Genomic DNA, 20,454 nt, shown 5'->3' with positions numbered 1-20,454 from the left:
ACAAACCGCGACCAGGCACGGGCGCGCGCCTCGGGTCGCCCGCGCCTCTTCCTCAGCCAATCCCAGAGGCGGACAGAGGAATTTGCCGTAAAGCAAAGGCCGTTTTTCACCAACGCGGATTTGCTTTTGCGTCAGTTAACATGTTTACGACAATCTGGGGGCCGCGGCAAGCCGGCGCAGCACTCCTGAAACGGGGGCCGGCTGAGCGCTGCTGCGGGACCAATGAAAGAAAGCCTCCTTCCTTCGCGTCCCCGCCCCCTCAGCTGAGAGTAGCGCCCAGAGGAAGAATTTCCTCCTCAGTGGCGACACGGAGGCGCGAAGAGTAGGGAGGCGCATGCGCAGGAGGATGGTGCCGGCGTTTCCTTCTTCCCTCGCCAATCCTAGCGCGCCCCCTCCCCGCGCGCTCTCAGGCTGTTGCTTGCCCTGCTCAGCGCGTGCTGCCAGCAGGGCGCCAGGCTCCCTGAGCGGGCTGGGGTCGCCCACCTGCGCACGGGGCGGGGGGGGGGCCGTCTAGGTGTAGCTGCTGTGCCCTGCTCTAGACTGATGGGGGGCGCAGGCGGGGGCCGTGGCTAGCCTGCCAGATGCGCTACGAATCGAATGGACGGGCCCGGCCCAGCAGATGGGTGACCACGCGTCAAACCACACTTCAAGGCTTTAGACGCTGTCCCACTTGACTGTATCATGAGCAAACTCGGGAGACTAGAGGGAGTCACTGTTGGGGGTGCAGAACTGTACTGAGTGGTTCACTTGCAGACTGGGTGGCTGCATCTACTGGGGTGCCTCGGGGGGCTGTCCTGGCTGGCTGCATCTACTGGGGTACGTCGGGGGGGGGGCTGTCCTGGCTGGTTGCATCTACTGGGGTACGTCGGGGGGGGCTGTCCTGGCTGGTTGCATCTACTGGGGTACGTCGGGGGGGGGCTGTCCTGGCTGGTTGCATCTACTGGGGTACGTCGGGGGGGGCTGTCCTGGCTGGCTGCATCTACTGGGGTGCCTCGGGGGGCTGTCCTGGCTGGCTGCATCTACTGGGGTACCTCGGGGGGGCTGTCCTGGCTGGGGCTGATACTGTTCGGTGGTTTCCTTAGCGACTTGGATGATGGCATGAAGAGCATGCTTATAAAAGTTGTGGATGACACCAAGCTGGGAGGAGGAGGGTGGAGGACACTGTTAGAATTCCGAATGATCTTGATAAATTGGAGAATTGGTCTGAAATCAATATGATGAAATTCAGTAAAGGCAAGTTTAAAGTGCTACAAAACAAAACGAATGCACAGCTACAAAATGGGGAATAGCTGCCAGCCACCAGTACTGCAGAAAAGGATCTGGGGATTATAGTGAATCACAAACTAAGCACTAGTCTACACTACAAATTTATGTCAGTAAAACTACATTGCTTAGGGGTGTGGAAAATCCATACCCCTGAGCAACACATAACTAGGGTTGCCAACCCTCCTGGAATAGGGCTCCATCTCCTGAAGGCTACTGAAGCCAATCCGGAAGATTTTAGGCTGCTAAAAGTCTGGAGGCACTGTGGGGCTAAGGCAGGCTCCCTACCTGCCCTGGTTCCACGTTGCTCCCAGAAGCGGCCAGCATATCCAGCAGCGGCGCACCCAGGGGGGTCTCTGTCCAGAGCGTCGACTCCACAGCTCCCATTGGCCAGTAATGGGAATAGCCAATGGGAACTGTAGGGGCGGTGCCTGCAGCCAGGGGTCTGGCTGCCCCTGGGCATAGAAGCTGCTGCCGGACATGCTGCTGCTTCCAGGAGCCACCCGAAGTAATCGCCGCTTGACCAGAGCCTGCACCCCAAATCCCCTCCTGCACCCCAAACCCCTGCCCCAGCCCCCTCCCTCACCCAAACTCCCTCCCAGAGCCCTCTCCTGCACCCCAACCACCTACCCCAGCCCTGAGCCCCTCCTGCACCCAAACTCCCTCCCAGAACCCGAACACCATCCCGCACCCCAACCACCTGCCCCAGCCCTGAGCCCCCTCTCGCATTCCCTCCTGCACCCAACTTCCTGCCCCAGGCTCAGCCTGGAGCCCCCTCCCTCACTCCAAACCCCTTGGCCTCAGCCCAGAGCCCGCACCCCTGCCCCAGCGCAGTAAAAGTGAGTGAGGGTGGGGGAGAGCAAGCGATGGAGGGAGGGGGGCTGTAGTGAGCAGGAGGCAGGGCCTCGAAGGGGCAGGGGGTGGGGCAAGAGTGTTTGGGTTTGTGCGATTAGACAGTTGGCAACCCTACACATAACACCCACCTAACTCCTGGTGTAGATAGCGCTGTGTCGACGGGAGGGCTTCTCCCGTCATCGTAGTTACTGACTCTCGGGGAGGTGGAGAGCCTACACCGATGGGAGGAGGTCTCCTGTCAGTATAGATAACATCTTCACTAAGTGCTACAGCAGCACAGCTGCAGTGTGGTAAGGATAGACAAGTCCTGAATTTGAGAGAACTGTATGATGCTGTTGCAAATGAGGCTAATTTCATTCTGGGGTGTATTAATAGAAGTATCATTAGTAAGACACTGGAGGTAATTGTCCTGCTATTACCAGGCAGTGATGAGGCCTCAAATGGACTCCTGTGACCTGTTTTGAGCACCAGACTTTTAGAAAGGTAACACTGGAGAGAGTCCAGAGCAACAGAAATGATATGAGGTTTAGAAAACATGATCTATGAGAAAAGGTTGAAAGAATTGAGTATTCTTAGTCTAGATAAGAGAAGGCTGAAGGGGGATGTCATAACATACATATGTAAAAGGTTGTTTTAAAGAAAACAGTGATCAATTGTTCTCCATGTTTGCCAAGGGTTGGACAAAAAGTAATTGGCGTAGTTTGCAGCAAGGGAGATTCAGGTAGATATTAGGAAAAACTTAAGCAGTGGAACAAGTTACCTGGGTAGGTTTTAAGAACGGGTCAGACAGACACCTGACAGAGTTGGTCTAGGTGGACTCAATCCTGCCTCAGCCTGGGTGATGGACGAAATTATCGTTTGAGGTCCCATCCAACCCTGTATTTCTATAATTCTAGAACCCTCAAAAAGAAATCTAATTAATCTCAATCATATGAACCCAGTAGTTTGAGGTCAACATTTCTGCCCTGACCCTGCCTCCTAATATTTGTTATTGCACAATCACATTTCCCTGATTTTAAAAACATGTTCCCCCGTTGCTGTTTGAAAAACCCTTACAAGTAGCAAGGGAATCTGTATAAAGGCCCTGATCCTGCAATATATGCCAGCAGTATCACACTGAAGTCCCTTTGAACTGTGAAATTCTAGAGACATCTACGATCTTGGGTTTTTTCAGCTACAGCTAATGTCAACAGCTGTTGTACAATATTTTGTCTATTCCTGCTTTAAACTTGAATAAGCTTTGGGCTGCATTTGTATGATTAAAGAAAAAAATTATATCAGAGCCTCTGATAAATGTGTCTGACACAGCCCACAACCTTCATTGCCAGAACTTTTGCCAATATTTTGATATCACTGTTAATAAGTGATATTGGCCTGTCATTGGAGCACAGGTATATCTTCTTGGTTTAGTAATAACCGATAATAGAGCTTCCCTTGTGTGTAGGGAAAGGTGGTCTCCAGAAGTGACTCATTAAACAGTTCAAGCATCTTGACAGTGGGAGTTCAAAGAAGCGTCTATAGAACTTGGCAGAGAAGCCATCCAGCTGGGGGCTTTCCCTACTTTCATTTTCTTAATTTCCTCAATTAACTTGACTTCCATTAGGGGAGCATTAAGTCTTCCACATTGGTCAGGTGTAATTTGTGGTAATGTAAATTTTTTGAAAAACAAATCCAAAGCTAGGGAAAGGTTTGTTTCCAATTTGTACAGATCATTATAAACATTAAAGAACTCTTTATGAATATCTTTAGGTGTATGTAAGCATATTTTGGCCCTTTCCCTCCCTCTGCTCTTTTTAAATGCTTCAGCTGATTTTGCAATCTTTCCCTAGTATTTGGAATGATTGAGAAATACAGAAGTGAGTGATAAATTAGCAGAGTTAACTATGTTATTTTAGTTCCTCATATTTTAAATGTTTATCAATTGAGTGATAGCTGGCACTAACAAGAATACTGATGCGGTAGCAGTAATTCTGTGTATTAACTCACTGGTTATCTATCTAACTCATTTTATAAGTAAAAGTACTTTTATTGTATATTGATTTCATGATACTGCTGGACAAAATAATGGAAAGATTTGGGAGTTTAATTTCTTTTTATTATTTTCTATAGCATCTATGCAATGAATTACAGCAATTCCTTCACTAAATTCTGGTCAACCAAGTAAATAATCTGCATTTTGAAATGCCTTTAGATTAATGTTTTCACCAGAGATTATTACAACACATAAAGTCATTTAATATTAATATAATATTACTTCATTTAAATTACAATATTTTTGGAGGCAAACTGTAAAAAAAACCTCACTAAATAAAAGTTAAGCCTAATATTCTGTCCTTAATCTGCAATGCAGGGTGTGACAGAAATAAATTAAGGACTCATGTTTTGTGCTCTCCAACATTTGCACTAGCAGAGGGAATTAAAACCCGAGAGAATGAGGACATGAAAGAGGAGGAATGCCAATTCTACAGTATGCTCCCTAATTCCCTACAGCCCCACAAAATTCCTTCTGTGTGGGGTTTGGGTATGGGAAGAAAGGAAGTGGAGCTGGGGAGCAGACACTTTCCTCAGTATGTTTCCCTCCAAACTCTTGCAGAAATCTATGATGGAGTAAATGCTGCGTCCACATTCAAGGTTTCTACTGCAAACTGTATAGGGAAGGTTTCAGAGTAACAGCCGTGTTAGTCTGTATTCGCAAAAAGAAAAGGAGTACTTGTGGCACCTTAGAGACTAACCAATTTATTTGAGCATGAGCTTTCGTGAGCTACAGCTCACTTCATCGGATGCGTACCGTGGAAACTTTCCACGGTATGCATCCGATGAAGCTGTAGCTCACGAAAGCTCATGCTCAAATAGATTGGTTAGTCTCTGAGGTGCCACAAGTACTCCTTTTCTTTTTGTATAGGGAAGGTAACTCCTGGACACATGGCTGCTGAAGAAGCATCAGAGGAACAGTGCAATAGTGCTTCTGGGATGCATGGGGGTGGAAGTAATGTTTCTCAGGGTTCCCTGGGCTCTGAAGGCTCCTGCATTCTCTGCAGCCTCCTAACCCACAACTTTAAAGGAATCATGAGAAGAAAACACCAAAAGGCCTCTCATACCCTTTAGGTTTTTTGAGGAGTGGAGGGGGAAATAATTTTAAATGTATTTAACATACATGAGGAGTACCTAATTACACCCCAGGACAGTGAAGTTCTCTGTGTCAGAATGGGCAGCAGTGTTGCAAGCCTTAGACCTTGACTTGGATCTCTCTTAGTGAGGGTAAGTCTCCATCCCCTTCGTGCAATGGTCATTGCTGAGACTGCCAACAAAAGTGCAAGCTGCGATGGAAATTTTTGGGACATAGACACTTGTCCTTTAAGAACTGTTCTGATTCCAATTCATTTCACATAGGCAACCAAACAGTCACTAGTGGTAATGACCTAGGCTGGATTCAAATAGGTGATCTAGAGATGAAAGGATCCATATCCCATTGCTAGTTATCTAGTCTACCACATTTCAGCTGTAATCATTAGGTTTATATATTAGAATTCCTGGGGCTTGAGCATTTCCTCATGCACAATAAAACATGCAAGTGCTGGAATTTACATCACAAATTGCTCAGAAAAACAAAAGCTCCAACTTTTAGACTTATAGTAATTCAAAGGTTTCAGAGTAACAGCCGTGTTAGTCTGTATTCGCAAAAAGAAAAGGAGTACTTGTGGCACCTTAGAGACTAACCAATTTATTTGAGCATGAGCTTTCGTGAGCTACAGCTCACTTCATCGGATGCATACCGTGGAAACTGCAGCAGACTTTATATATACACAGAGAATAAAGTCTGCTGCAGTTTCCACGGTATGCATCCGATGAAGTGAGCTGTAGCTCACGAAAGCTCATGCTCAAATAAATTGGTTAGTCTCTAAGGTGCCACAAGTCCTCCTTTTCTTTTTAGTAATACAAAGTAACCCTTGTGTATAGGAGGCAGTTGTCAGGGCCAAGTGACCAGAGGGTTCCAAAAGTAGTCCGAATTGCAGCACTTCCTTGAAATACAGGGAGGAATCAGTCAACACACAGCTCCCCAGAGTGCTGCTGTTCTAGCCTAGGATGCTAGAGCAAATAGCTGTCTGGGGTTCAGTGATCACTCAGGCTATGTTTATGTGCAATCATAGGGTATGACTGTAGCTCAGGTAGGCATACCCTGGCCTATAATTTCCCAGGTTCTCTTTGTACCTCTTTTTAAAGCTAGGTACTATGTTTGCCCTACTCCAGACCTCTGGGACCTCACCCATGTCCATGAGTTCTCAAAGATCACTAATGGTTCTGAGATTGTTTCAGCTAGCTCCTTAAGTACCCTAGAGTGAATTTTGTCAGGCCCTGCTGATTTGAATACATCTGACTTATCTAAATACTCTTTAACCTGTTATCTGATGATCAAGCCTGTCTTTTTGTCTGACTACCAAGGTGTTATTTAAATAAAGAGAGTATAAGTGTGTGTGTGTATAATTCTGTTATTTGCAGTTTTTTGGAATTGGGGTAACTTGTGCTAGAGGATAGCCTTTCTCTGGTTTTGTTTTCATTCTAGTGTTCCTAGGAACTGACACTCCCATAATAAACCACACAATATACACAGACCTTTCACTTGCCAAGCGGTTGAGCAACATGTACTGAGCATAATCTTGAAATATTAAATTACAGTACTCAGTACATCCTGGTGTTCCTGCTTTTTGTCTGTTTTGCTCCAGGAAAACTCAAAGGAGGAACATACGTAAACAGCTAACAACTAGTGTAGAAGCAATGGAAGCAGCCTGAGCATTTCAATGGTATTCTTTAGCAAAAGTCAGCAGTGGAACCAATGATTGTGAGTTAGGGCATGGAAAAGTAAACTCCTAATGGGATCCTCTTTTTAATCATTTACTTTAAAGACTTTACTTTTGTTATCTTGTATTACAGTTACGGTAAAAAACGTTAGATTGAGGCAGGATCCTTACTGAAGAGTTCAAAATTATCTGTAAATCTGGAGGTTCTTGCACTTTATTTCTAAACAACCTTTTTAAATATTTTACTAATGGTTAAAAATTAATCACAGACAAATACCTAAGCCTAAAAAGAATCAGACACAGAGAAGTTCTTCTAGCTAGACAGAGAAAAAGTCTTCATCATGAAAGTATTACTAGTTCTCTTGGTTTTTTCATGCTCCTTCTTTTGTATTTGTGGATTTCAGGTAAGAATTTATTTTAAATAAGGTGATTCCTCTGCAAGGTTTTCTTCAATAATAACTGGTGAAAATATCTTATTTTCAAATGTTTTCCTGTAATGGTACTGATGCAATTATTTTAATCCAAACTTGAATACTTGAAATGTGACATACATTTTTATTTAATGTAATTACTGTAATTGGGAATGTATGTCAGAAGGCTTCTGAAAAAGGGGGTTTAGAGAAAAATTACTGCAATTATAGTCCCAGGCCCCGTCCTGCAAGGAGTTCTGAAGGGGCCCAGAGGTCTGCCTACCCTGATTCAGTTGCAGAATTGGGACCCTAGAGAATCAAATCCTGCAGTCCATTTATACTCAGGCAAAATTTACAGTGGAGTAATGGGAGTTATGCCAGAATAAGGACTGCAGGATCTGGCTCTTCGTTTGGGCTGTACATTTAGAGGCATAATTAGTTTAACTGAATTAATTACTGGCCTCAGAATAGCAGGAAGTATGTAATACGATTACAAAACAGGGTAAAGTTTTTGGATGAAATCCTGACCCCTCTGAAGTCAACAACAGAACACTCATCAGCTTCAATGGGGCCAGGATTTCACGCTTAGTACTAAAAAGAAAAGGAGTACTTGTGGCACCTTAGAGACTAACAAATTTATTTGAGCATAAGCTTTCATGAGCTGCTTTAGACTTGAGTTGTATTGATTTAATGGACACATTCAAGGTTGATAGTCCCTTTGGTTTATCTTTTTTTCTATATGCAAATTCCATGCATGCAACTTTTATGCTTCAACGTTCTTTTTTCTTAAATAATAAGCCAATAAAAGCACTTTGTTTGCGATGACATCAGGGGGTTTGCATTTTCAAGTTTCCAAGGGGATGTTATAAATAATTGTCACTTCAGTTGACCTAAACCAAATCAACAAGTTAAGTGTAGATTCATGTTTCTTTCTTTATTGTTTGGTTACCTGTGGCTCTTTAAAAATATTTGCAAGTTACTTTTAAAATTAAACAAGATTAGGCCAGTAAAAACATCTGTTTCCAAGCATCCAGCTGCAGACTTTTTAATTACAATTTACTGTAAATCCCACTGCCTACAACACCAGTATTTGAGTTTGTTTAAAAATTCTATAATCTGTTGTGCTGAAAAGTCAAGGACTGTTTGAAGAAAATCAGAGAGCGCAGAGCTCATCCTGCATGAAACATCCAAAAAGAAAGAGAAGAGGGATAATCAAACCCTAGAAAAATAAGAAATAAGAAAGGTGGAGTGACCAAGGATACTACTGCAAAAACCTGAAGTGAAACACTTCATTGTTGCACACAAAAGACAGTAAAAATACAAGGAATAAGCTAGTGATGGGACTGATCTAACGCCCAATTGGAATCAATGAAGGGACTTCCCAATGTTTTCAGTTGGCATTGGACTGGGCCCTATATATCGGCTGATTTGCTACTTAATCTTATTTGATTTTTTATTTCCTGTCTTGCAGCACAGAGCCTCTGAAGGTGAAGAGCAAGTTCAGCAAGAGACGTTCCTGATAAAAGAATGCTTAAATAATCAGTACACACATAACTCTTGTAAGAAAGTTTTCTGTCACCCATGGCAGAGATGTGTTGGAGGAAGTTGTATTTGCAAGCTTCCCTACCAATGCCCAAAGAATACCACTTCGGTTTGTTCTACCAATGGAAGGACATTCAAAAATTATTGTCAGCTAAAGACCTATGAATGCCAGCACCCGCAAGAGAAGTTTCTGAGTAAAGCACAGTGTAGGCCTTCAGGTATTGAAATATCCTTTTCCAAAACTGTATCAGTCACTGTTAGGTGGATGGTGAATGCTCAACTCTTTATTCTCAGAGAGCCTGGTCATTTATTTGTAAATGTTTAATTGTAAAATGTGAAGCGGCAAAAGAAAAGTAATTGAAATGAGGCAGTATTTATTGATACTCATAAAAAAATCAAATAATTGACAGACCTACCTACCTACATGCACTTCTGTTCCTGGCAGCCCAGTCCTGCTTCCACTGTAGACAATTGGAGCTTTATTATTAATTTAGTGGGAGCAGGATCTGGCCATTGGCCCAAAGTGTCAGGGCTGTGTTATCAGAAGTCCCATAATTTTGGTATTTCATAGATAATAATAAGAGCCAGCATTTTTATGGAAAGTTTTCTCCATAGATCTCAAAGCACTTTACAAAGGTGGGAAACTTTATCCCCATTTTACTGAAAGGAGAAACTGCGATATATTGAGATGAAGTGACTGGCCCAAGATCACAAAGTCACTCAGCAGAAGAGTAAGAAATAGTACCCAGGCCCTTGATTCCCAATCTAGTGCCCTATCCACTGATGCATTTCCCGTCCATATGAATGTTACTTATCTACAAGTTCTAAAATAATGACGTATTTGTTGCTGTGGTTGTCTACATCTGATACACTCTTGCAATTTTTTTTTAGAAAAATTTGAAGTTTCTTTGGACTATGCAGATTCACAATCAGAGGGTCTTATTCAAGTAAAGCATGGGAATCATACTGAGAAGTTATTTATATGTAACAGTGAGTGGAGTATGAATGAAGCAAATGTTGTCTGCAGACATCTTGGTTTTAAAATGTAAGTTTTTTTGTGTGTGGGGGTGTTCATTTAGATAATCACAATGTTTATGAAAATGCACTCCTGCTTACTTGTGGCCCACCTGTGGACAATTATGTGATTGGGCAGCCATGGAGAGTGTATCTACTGTAATCTTCTCATAAAGACTATGTAATTCGTCATTTGAGAGTAAAAGCCAAGAGATTTCTATCCTGATAATCTAATATATTATCAATAATTGTTACACACTTTATATTCAAATCATAAGCATTTTTATTTAAAATACCATTAACTGCAGGCGAGATTGGGAATTTTCTCTCAGCCCTATGTTAGGGACAATTTGCAGATCTGCCACCCCAGAAAGAGCTCTGGGAAATAATTGTAACTCAGAGAGGAAATAATTTACTGTAGCCCTTTACAGGACACAGCTTACTTCTCCCACATCTGCCAGCTATCATAGAATCATAGAATATCAGGGTTGGAAGGGACCTCAGGAGGTCATCTAGTCCAACCCCCTGCGCAAAGCAGGACCAATCCCCAACTAAATCATCCCAGCCTAGGCTTTGTCAAGCCTGACCTTAAAAACTTCTAAGGAAGGAGATTCCACCACCTCCCTAGGTAACGCATTCCAGTGTTTCACCACCCTCCTAGTGAAAAAGTTTTCCCTAATATCCAACCTAAACCTCCCCCACTGCAACTTGAGACCATTATTCCTTGTTCTGTCATCTGCTACCACTGAGAACAGTCTAGAGCCATCCTCTTTGGAACCCCCTTTCAGGTAGTTGAAAGCAGCTATCAAATCCCCCCTCATTCTTCTCTTCCGCAGACTAAACAATCCCAGTTCACTCAGCCTCTCCTCATAAGTCATGTGTTCCAGTCCCCTCATCATTTTTGTTGCCCTCCGCTGGACATTTTCCAATTTTTCCAGATCCTTCTTGTAGTGTGGGGCCCAAAACTGGACACAGTACTCCAGATGAGGCCTCACCAATGTAGAATAGAGGGGAACGATCACGTCCCTCGATTTGCTGGCAGTGCCCCCTACTTATACATCCCAAAATGCCATTGGCTTTCTTAGCAACAATGGCACTCTGTTGACTCATATCCAGCTTCTCGTCCACTGTAACCCCAGGTCCTTTTCTGCAAAACTGCTGCCTAGCCACTCAGTCCCTAGTCTGTAGCGGTGCATGGGATTCTTCCGTGCTAAGTGCAGGACTCTGCACTTGTCCTTGTTGAACCTCATCAGATTTCTTTTGGCCCAATCCTCTAATTTGTCTAGGTCCCTCTGTATCCTATCCCTACCCTCCAGCGTATCTACCTCTCCTCCCAGTTTAGTGTCATCTGCAAACTTGCTGAGGATGCAATCCACACCATCCTCCAGATCATTTATGAAGATATTGAACAAAACTGGCCCCAGGACTGACCCTTGGGGCACTCCACTTGATACCGGCTGCCAACTAGACATGGAGCCATTGATCACTACCCATTGAGCCTGACAATCTATCCAACTTTCTATCCACCTTATAGTCCATTCATCCAGCCCATACTTCTTTAACTTGCTGGCAAGAATATTGTGGGAGACCGTGTCACAAGCTTTTCTAAAGTCAAGGAACAACACGTCCACTGCTTTCCCCTCATCTGCAGAGCCAGTTATCTCGTCATAGAAGGCAATTAGATTATTCAGGCATGACTTGCCCTTGGTGAATCCATGCTGACTGTTCCTGATCACTTTCCTCTCCTCTAAGTGCTTCAGAATTGATTCCTTGAGGACCTGCTCCATGATTTTTCCAGGGACTGAGGTGAGGCTGACTGGCCTGTAGTTCCCAGGATCCTCCTTCTTCCCTTTTTTAAAGATGGGCACTACATTAACCTTTTTCCAGTCGTCCGGGACTTCCCCCGATCGTCATGAGTTTTCAAAGATAATGGCCAATGGCTCTGCAATCACATCCGCCAACTCCTTTAGCACTCTTGGATGCAGCGCATCCGGCCCCATGAACTTGTGCTCGTCCAGCTTTTCTAAATAGTCCCGAACCACTTCTTTCTCCACAGAGGGCTGGTCACCTCCTCCCCATGCTGTGCTGCCCAGTGCAGTAGTCTGAGAGCTGACCTTGTTCGTGAAGACAGAGGCAAAAAAAGCATTGAGTACATTAGCTTTTTCCACATCCTCTGTCACTAGGTTGCCTCCCTCATTCAGTAAGGGGCCCACACTTTCCTTGACTTTCTTCTTGTTGCTAACATACCTGAAGAAGCCCTTCTTGTTACTCTTAACATCTCTTGCTAGCTGCAACTGCAGGTGTGATTTGGCCTTCCTCATTTCACTCCTGCATGCCCGAGCAATATTTTTATCCTCTTCCCTGGTCATTTGTCCAATCTTCCACTTCTTGTAAGCTTCTTTTTTGTGTTTAAGATCAGCAAGGATTTCACTGTTAAGCCAAGCTCGTCGCCTGCCATATTTACTGTTCATTCTACACATTGGGATGGTTTGTCCCTGTAACCTCAATAAGGATTCTTTAAAATACAGCCAGCTCTCCTGGGCTCCTTTCCCCCTCATGTTATTCTCCCAGGGGATCCTGCCCATCACTTCCCTGAGGTTGTCAAAGTCTCTTTTCTGAAGTCCAGTGTCCGTATTCTGCTGCTCTCCTTTCTTCCCTGTGTCAGGATCCTGAACTCAACCATCTCATGGTCACTGCCTCCCAGGTTCCCATCCACTTTTGCTTCCCCTACTAATTCTTCCCGGTTTGTGAGCAGCAGGTCAAGAAGAGCTCTGCCCCTAGTTGGTTCCTCCAGCACTTGCACCAGGAAATTGTCCCCTACACTTTCCAAAAACTTCCTGGATTGTCTGTGCACCGCTGTATTGCTCTCCCAGCAGAAATCAGGGTGACTGAAGTCTCCCATGAGAACCAGGGCCTGCGAGCTAGTAACTTCCGTAACTTGCCAGAAGAAAGCCTCATCCACCTCATCCCCCTGATACGGTGGTCTATAGCAGACTCCCACCATGACATCACCCTTGTTGCTCACACTTCTAAACTTAATCCAGAGACTCTCAGGTTTTTCTGCAATTTCACACTTGAGCTCTGAGCAGTCATAGTACTCCCTTACATACAATGCAACTCCCCCACCTTTTCTGCCCTGCCTGTCCTTCCTGAACAGTTTATATCCATCCATGACAGTACTCCAGTCATGTGAGTTATCCCACCAAGTCTCTGTTATTCCAATCACATCATAATTCCTTGACTGTGCCAGGACTTCCAGTTCTCCCTGCTTGTTTCCCAGGCTTCTTACATTTGTGTATAGGCACTTGAGATAACTCGCTGATTGTCCCTCTTTCTCAGTATGAGGCAGGAGCCCTCCCCTCTCGCGTGCTCCTGCTCGTATCCCACTTCCCCACTTACCTCAGGGCTTTGGTCTCCTTACCCCGGGGAACCTAGTTTAAAGCCCTCCTCGCTAGGTTAGCCAGCCTGCTTGCAAAGATGCTCTTCCCTCTCTTCGTTAGGTGGAGCCCATCTCTGCCTAGCACTCCTCCTTCTTGGAACACCATCCCATGGTCAAAGAATCCAAAGCCTTCTCTCTGACACCACCTGCGTAGCCATTCGTTGACTTCCACAATTCGATGGTCTCTACCCAGGCCTTTTCCTTCCATGGGGAGGATGGACGAGAACACCACTTGCACCTCAAACTCCTTTATCCTTTTTCCCAGAGCCACGTGGTTTGCAGTGATCTGCTCAGGGTCATTCTTAGCAGTATCATTGGTGCCCACGTGGAGAAGCAGGAAGCGGTAGTGATCCGAGGGCTTGATGAGTCTCGGCAGTCTCTCCATCACATCGTGAATCCTAGCTCCTGGCAAGCAGCAGACTTTTCGGTTTTCCCGGTCGGAGCAGCAGATAGATGACTCAGTCCCCCTGAGGAGAGAGTTCCCGACCACCACCACCCACCTCCTTCTCTTGGGAGCGGTGGTCGTGGAACCCCCAACCCTAGGACAGTGCATCTCATGCCTTCCAATCAGCGGAGTCTCCTTCTGTTCCTTTCCCTCAGATGTATCATCTAGTCCACTCTCCGCATTAATACCTGTGGAGAGAACATGAAAATGGTTACTTACCTGTATCTGCATTGCTGGTACATGGACGCTCCCCTTTCTTCTTCTGGAGGTCACATGCTGCCAAATTTCTTCACCGTCCTCCTGTCCCCACAGTGCAGCCTGCTCTGAATCTTCAGAATGTTGTGTCTGTAGAAGCATATCCTGACATCTGTCCAGGAAATCTACAGTTTCTCTTATGCAACACAGGGTTGATACCTGTTGCTCCAGATCTTGAACCTTCACTTCCAATATGGAGACCAGCTTGCACTTTGTACAGACAAAGTCGCTTCTGTCCTGTGGAAGAAAGACAAATATGCCACATCCAGTGCAGGTCACAACAGCTGAACACTCCCCTATATGACCAGCTGTGCTCCACTGGTCAAAATTTTGGGGGCTGGAGCCAAGCCTCCACCCACTCTCTGCCCTCTCCTCCACCACCACGCAGCCCACTTTGTCACAGGGCAAAGGAGCAGCTCTACAGAGCTTGTTTTCCACTCTGTGCCCAGACTCATGATCTGGGTTATCCAGGCAGAGACACGTAAGGGGCCAGCCTTATTCTCCTGTACTCCCTTACATGGTCACGTAGGGCCAAGTGACAATCTAAACATGTGTGAGGGCTGGACATCTTGCTGGAGTGCCCCACACCGTCCCTATGAGACTGGGGTTTAATTCCCAGCCCTGGTCTTTAACTCTTCAGACAGCACGGGCTGAGCCTTGTGCAGAGACAGAGCGTTCAGTCCTAGATGGGGCTTACATGCCTGACATAGCCATGGCAAGACTCTCTGGTTCCTTATTTACTTGATGCAGATTTCTTGCATGATGATAGGGCACTAATAAAGTAAAAATAAGGATACAAATCAGATGACTAGGGTAGTCTAATTTGGAACAAGAACAAAGTTGCAGGATGTTTTTAAAGACATATTTGTTGTTGCAGTTCTGATGGTCAGGAAGATTAGACAATTTGGAGGAACTCTGGCAGTTACTAAGGTTTACAACTTATTCTTATTAAGGGCGTGATCCAGCAATGTCCTCAGCACCATAAACCTGTAATGACTTTAATGGTAATTGAGGGTGCTTAGCATCATGCAGGATGGTCCTAAAATTCTGCATCATTAGAACCCACCCACAAATAAAGGTCTGATCCTACACGTTGTTCCACATGAGCAGACCCCTGTGGCTTTGCAGAGACCCAGATATTTAGGTGCCTAACTTCCACTAGACACGTAAATATTCTTCAGGATCTGGCCCTACTGACTTTGATGGAGCTGCACACAGGCACACTGTGAGGAAAAATTTGCAGGATGAAGGCCTCATTTTGTTTCCAAAAAACTCATGCAGTGTGACCTAGTACCTTTTTGTGTTGTCAGGAGTTGATGTGTGTTAATTTTTCCCAGCTATGTCGTAAACACCTTTACCTTCATGGTACAGGAGGAAAATCAAGTCACTGCTACACAGTAACTGATATGGATAATTCTCTGTGCAAGGATAATATATTTTGATTTTTTTATTTGCATCTTCATAGAGGAGCTGAATATCACAAAAAGACCTTCCAAGTCCCAGAATCTGCCTTAACTTCATCTCAATGTCTTCATGCTACTTGCAGAGGGCTAGAGACTAGCCTGGCAGAATGTACTTTAATCGAGAGCCGAAATAGTAATGAGGATTTTGCTAGTGTCGTGTGCCATAAAGAAGATAAAGGTTGGTAAAATATGTGTCTTTTTTTAAACACTCTACTTAGGGTTCTTCAGTTTAATCACTGCATCCAATTAGGAAGTTGCATTATAGCCTATCAAGTATGGTACCACAGGCACCGCCCCTTCTAACTGTAGTCACATTTTATAGTCTTTAAAATAATTTTCAGCCTTTAGTTAGTTCAACAAGGAAAATAATTCATCTTCTTTCACAAAATATTCTGAGTAAAATTTCACAAAAGAAAACATAGCAAAATGTTGTGCCTGCAACTCCCTTCCCCCTCCAAGCCTAACGAAGGCCCTGAAGCTGAAGAAATGTTTCTTAAAATCCTTCTCTTGGGGAAACTTGTGCCATCTCTAGTAAGTTCTGTCTTTCCCTGATCAGCTGGAGGGGTGGCCAGTGGCATCCTTTTAGCCATCGCTCTGTACAGGATGACTGTGTCATGCAATTCAGAACATTGAAGAATCCAGTAGCTTGGTACCAGCCAAGAGCCTGATTGTGTGAATTGCTAGTGCTTCTGCCAAGTGCTCAGCACCTTGCAGCATTGGTCCCAATTTAATTCCTGCACTGGTGTAAACTAAACCAGGTGTTTGCTTAAAACATTTCATAGTTTTGTATTCTATGTGATGAAATTGACAATAATTGGGCTTTCTTTGGCTGCTCTAGTATCATCAGTGGGAGATGCAGCTGGTCAAAAGAGAGATACAGATAGAGGTTCTCTGTCTTTGACCCAATGGCAAAAGCAAGAGTGTAGAGGCACCTAAAATATGATGAATATCCTTCCAGAAGAAGAGTGTACACCATATTACTCACTGCACCACCTAGCAGTGGGTCTGAAATGGCATCTCCATCTTAGTCCTTAACAAAGAGAAATGCAGATCCCCTTTGCCAAGTTGCTGGAAGTTGGATGGGGAAAAGAAAAGGCCATGTTGAGGGTCTGATGCAAAGTCCATTGAAATAAATGAAAAGATTCCTGGGCTTTGGATCAGGCCCTAAGAAGGCTGTGACCCAAGTGTTGCAAAAATAAAATAAACAAAATTTTTCCTTGTATGTTTCTGATGATGTAGAAAGTTAAATAAGAACTTTATTTTTCTTCCTGCTTTGCAGAATGCTCAAACGAATTCCCTTGTGTCAATGGGAAATGCATTCCTTTGACTGAAACCTGTAATGGAATCAATGACTGCGGAGACCTAAGTGATGAATTGTGTTGTAAAGGTAATAGTAATTCTCCCTTCTAAACTGTCTCATAGTTATGGACAGTAATACAATAGAAAACTTTCAAACAATCCTTAAAGTTCTAAGGCATTATCAGTCCATTTCAATTCCGTTGAGGAAAAGGTCTTTCAACTTTCTAAGGTGACAATACTACAGCTTCCTTATAGTTACGCAAGAAATGTTAGGCACCAGTTAACTTCTTGAATCATGTGGATGATCTGTCAGTATTAGGACAAAAAGAATAAAGATTTTTAGGAAGCAGGCAAACTTTAATATAAAGGTTTACTATTTAATATAAAGAGTCACAGACCAAGGAAAAAGTGTGGCTAGTTGGACTGAAAATGGATTATTAGAGATGGACAAATAATAAATAATTCAACAAGTTTACATCTTTTTTCTGTGAGCAAATTGTCCGTAAAGCCAATTAATATTTTTTTAAAGTTATTACTTATAAAAAATTACTCACAGAATAATATCTTTGCCTGGAGCTTGTTCCTGAGCAGTCACTATGGTCAAATATTTAAAATTCCATCTGTTTTGACTGGAAACAAAGACAGGCCATGTGATCTGACTGAATGAACATACTTTTAGAAATTGGATTTCAGATGCCAGAACTCATGATTACAAGTTCAATATTATCTTTCCCCAAATAATGTTGATTTTGTTGTTTTGGTGATTGTTCCTGCCAGTAAATTCATTTGCATGAATATTCCCGGAAAGTGAACAAAAAAGAGGTTCAAACACAGTCAAAAGGTAATTTTTTAATAAAAATATAACATATATACATGGATTTTTAAAAGTATTTGCCAGTCTTAGTTATTACTTTTTACTTTTATCATTGCACCCAAAGTGTGCTTACTAATAGTAAGACGTGTGAAGGTAAGGTCCCTGTCCTGACATTCTTGCAATGTACATAACATTTGTGAGGAAAGTGTAGATAAAAATTAGATTTTTCGGAGTGTCAAACAAAATCTCACCTTTTCACATGGTATTTAAATTATATTCACAATACTGAAATCAAGTTTCTAAATTTCAAAGATGATGCTAAACTATGGGAATCTGAGGAACAGACCTCCTGACCCCAAAGCTTGTGCATGAAAGGATTTACTCCAAGAAGTGCTTGTTCATGTGACTAGTGCTGTTTTTCATCAGTCTGGCCCTGATCCAAAGCCTACTGATATCAAATGCACTCTTCCCCAGGCCTTATACTGGCATTAAGGAGCCATCAACTTTTCCATTAAATAAAAAATCCCTGAATATAGATTTACATGGGAGAATATAAAGTAAGTCAAGAAAACCTGGCAAACCATTGGCTTTGCCCTTCAAAATGTATCACATTTTTGTGCTAATAGAGCAGAAAGTCAGTTACCTGAATTTATAGGAATGTATCACCCAATAGAGGAGTGCCTGACTGTAATTAAGGGCCATGGTCAACATTTTCACAGTACAAGCCTAAAGTTCAGTTCCTAATCCTATATTTAGGCACTTCCCAGTAGGATTTTCAAAAGCATTGCAGTCAATAGAACTTGTGCTCCTAAATCATATAGGTGCCTAAATATGGGTTTAGAATGCTAACTTTTAGGCTCCTACTTTTGAAAATGTTGGCCCTAGTCTTGGGAAATGTAGAGCACCCTAAATTCCCATTGAAATCATCCAGAACACTAACAAGACTGAAAGGTGGGTTGGTGTTTGGCTCGGTTTGTGTGTGGGCAGAAGTTCTGGAAAAAACTGGTAACGGGTCATGCTCAAAACATTTGAGAACTACAGCACTACACTGATGAAAGCCTGAAAAGTTGAAACTCTGCTTTAAAGTTGGAAAATGGGGAGTCTACAGCATTGGTAGCATCAGTTTTGCTTTATGTATCCAGGGTCTGGTTCCGTTACATATTTATGAACAGTTTACTTTTGTCATAATTGTGGCTGCATTGTAGTGAAGTTAAATTAGGTCTCCTACAGTGGTGAGGTTTGTGAATAATTTGACTCCATCCCATACAAACTGAGTTCTCTTTTTGTTACAGAATGCAAAGGCAAGAGTTTCCATTGTAACTCCGACGTGTGTATTCCAAATAAGTACCTCTGTAACAGGGAAGCAGACTGCCTTGCAGGAGAGGATGAATCTCAAGCTCTCTGTGGAGGTTAAACTTTCATAGATTTATCTTCTCTGTTCCAGTCAGTTTAAACTAGAGAATAAAGAATTCCTACATTTTAAAATATGCAACTGATTGCAAAACAAAGAGAATGCACCATTCTCCAAAAAGTTTTGCAGACATTTGTAATAATGTTATGTTAATGGTTTCTGTTGCGTTACAGCCTGTTTCTCCTCTTCCTTCTAGAGGAAGAGGAAAAGCAAGACAACTAAGGGGCTGGGGAAACAGAACTTGCCTTGGGGACCTTCATTGGAAGGGAATGTCATTTGCATCTGGAGTATTGTACTATTCTCCCCATTTTCTCTAGATTCTGCAAAGAGCCACTGGTTGTACCAAAGATCCATGGCCGGGGAGGGGATAGTACTGGAAGTATTTCACCCCAATAGCTCCATGAGGAATCCAACCAAATATTAATGCAACCTGTCTATGCTACCAGCCCACTCTTCAAAATTTTTTTTTTCTTTTAAGCTTGATATACTCTCTCTTCCTCTAGTTCTTACACGGTCATCTCCCTTATCTGATTACCTCCAAATATTTCCCCAAATTTTCTTCTGATGGAGGGCTATCCATGAAAAACTTTAGACAAATTTTGTTTGATTTTCTAGGAGGTGAAGGAAGAAAGGCAAAATATAGTTTATATCAGAAAGCTAATCACTGTGTTATTATTTGTACTATGGTGGTGTCTAAAGGGAATTGGGCAGTATGTTGCTCTATGCACTGTGCAAACATAAAGGAAGAGATGTCCTGAAGAGTTTACAATCTAAATTTAAGACAAGTGAGTTTGACAGACAACAAGGATGGGGGAGATAAGATGAAGGTAACAGGGAGAAGTTTATGTGTTTACACAGGGTAGCTATATGCACAACTTGATGGTTCTGAATTATTTTAAAACATTGGGGTACTGAGAAGAGTGTTTTGCCTGTGATCCAACCATCATAAACTGGCTGATTTCTAGTAAACTGTGCAGTAGAAGTGGGGCTTTAGGAAGGATTTAAGGTTGTATCCTTACAGATTCGTTTAGGGAGGATGTTAGAGGAGCAGCATGGAAGAAAGAACAAAGATGGTTGAGGAAAAGAGGACAGATGATCAGTCCTCAAAGGTATTTGGGCACCTATCTCCGTGGAAATCAATAGGAGTTAAGTGCTTGAATACTTTCAGGATCTGGGCCATAGTTATTATTTGTACTGTAGTGGTTTCCAAATTGGACATCCCATTGTTCTATGCACTGTACAAACATATAGGAAGACATGCCTGAAGAGTTTACAAAGTAAATTTAAGACATATTTTGTTTCAGGAACAATGTACAGCAAAGAAGTGTGTTCAAACTATGCTGTTGTTTTTGTGCTTTATTTCTAGGTGATCAAAAGCCAAAGCCAGAAGTTCCAGGTAAATATTTTGGTGTTCTGTTATTTATAGATTTATTTGTGTGTGTGCGTGC

The 20,454-nt window shown here is 43.1% G+C and overlaps 1 protein-coding gene across 1 annotated transcript in view; it reads left to right on the top strand.

The window, feature by feature from the left end:
* Positions 1 to 7,255: 7,255 nt before the first annotated feature.
* CFI (complement factor I) overlaps positions 7,256 to 20,454 on the top strand; it is a 29,790-nt gene continuing 16,591 nt past the window's right edge. The window contains exons 1-7 of the mRNA XM_077814403.1: positions 7,256 to 7,318; positions 8,796 to 9,084; positions 9,758 to 9,911; positions 15,485 to 15,660; positions 16,762 to 16,869; positions 18,888 to 19,004; positions 20,373 to 20,402. Of these exons, the coding sequence (XP_077670529.1) occupies positions 7,256 to 7,318; positions 8,796 to 9,084; positions 9,758 to 9,911; positions 15,485 to 15,660; positions 16,762 to 16,869; positions 18,888 to 19,004; positions 20,373 to 20,402 (937 nt within the window). The remainder of the gene's footprint in view (positions 7,319 to 8,795; positions 9,085 to 9,757; positions 9,912 to 15,484; positions 15,661 to 16,761; positions 16,870 to 18,887; positions 19,005 to 20,372; positions 20,403 to 20,454) is intronic.

This window comes from Eretmochelys imbricata, chromosome 4 (assembly GCF_965152235.1).
Source record: "Eretmochelys imbricata isolate rEreImb1 chromosome 4, rEreImb1.hap1, whole genome shotgun sequence".
Classification (NCBI taxonomy): Eukaryota; Metazoa; Chordata; order Testudines; family Cheloniidae; genus Eretmochelys; species Eretmochelys imbricata.
Note: the sequence above shows the minus strand (reverse complement) of the source record. Positions and strands in the feature narration are given on the sequence as shown.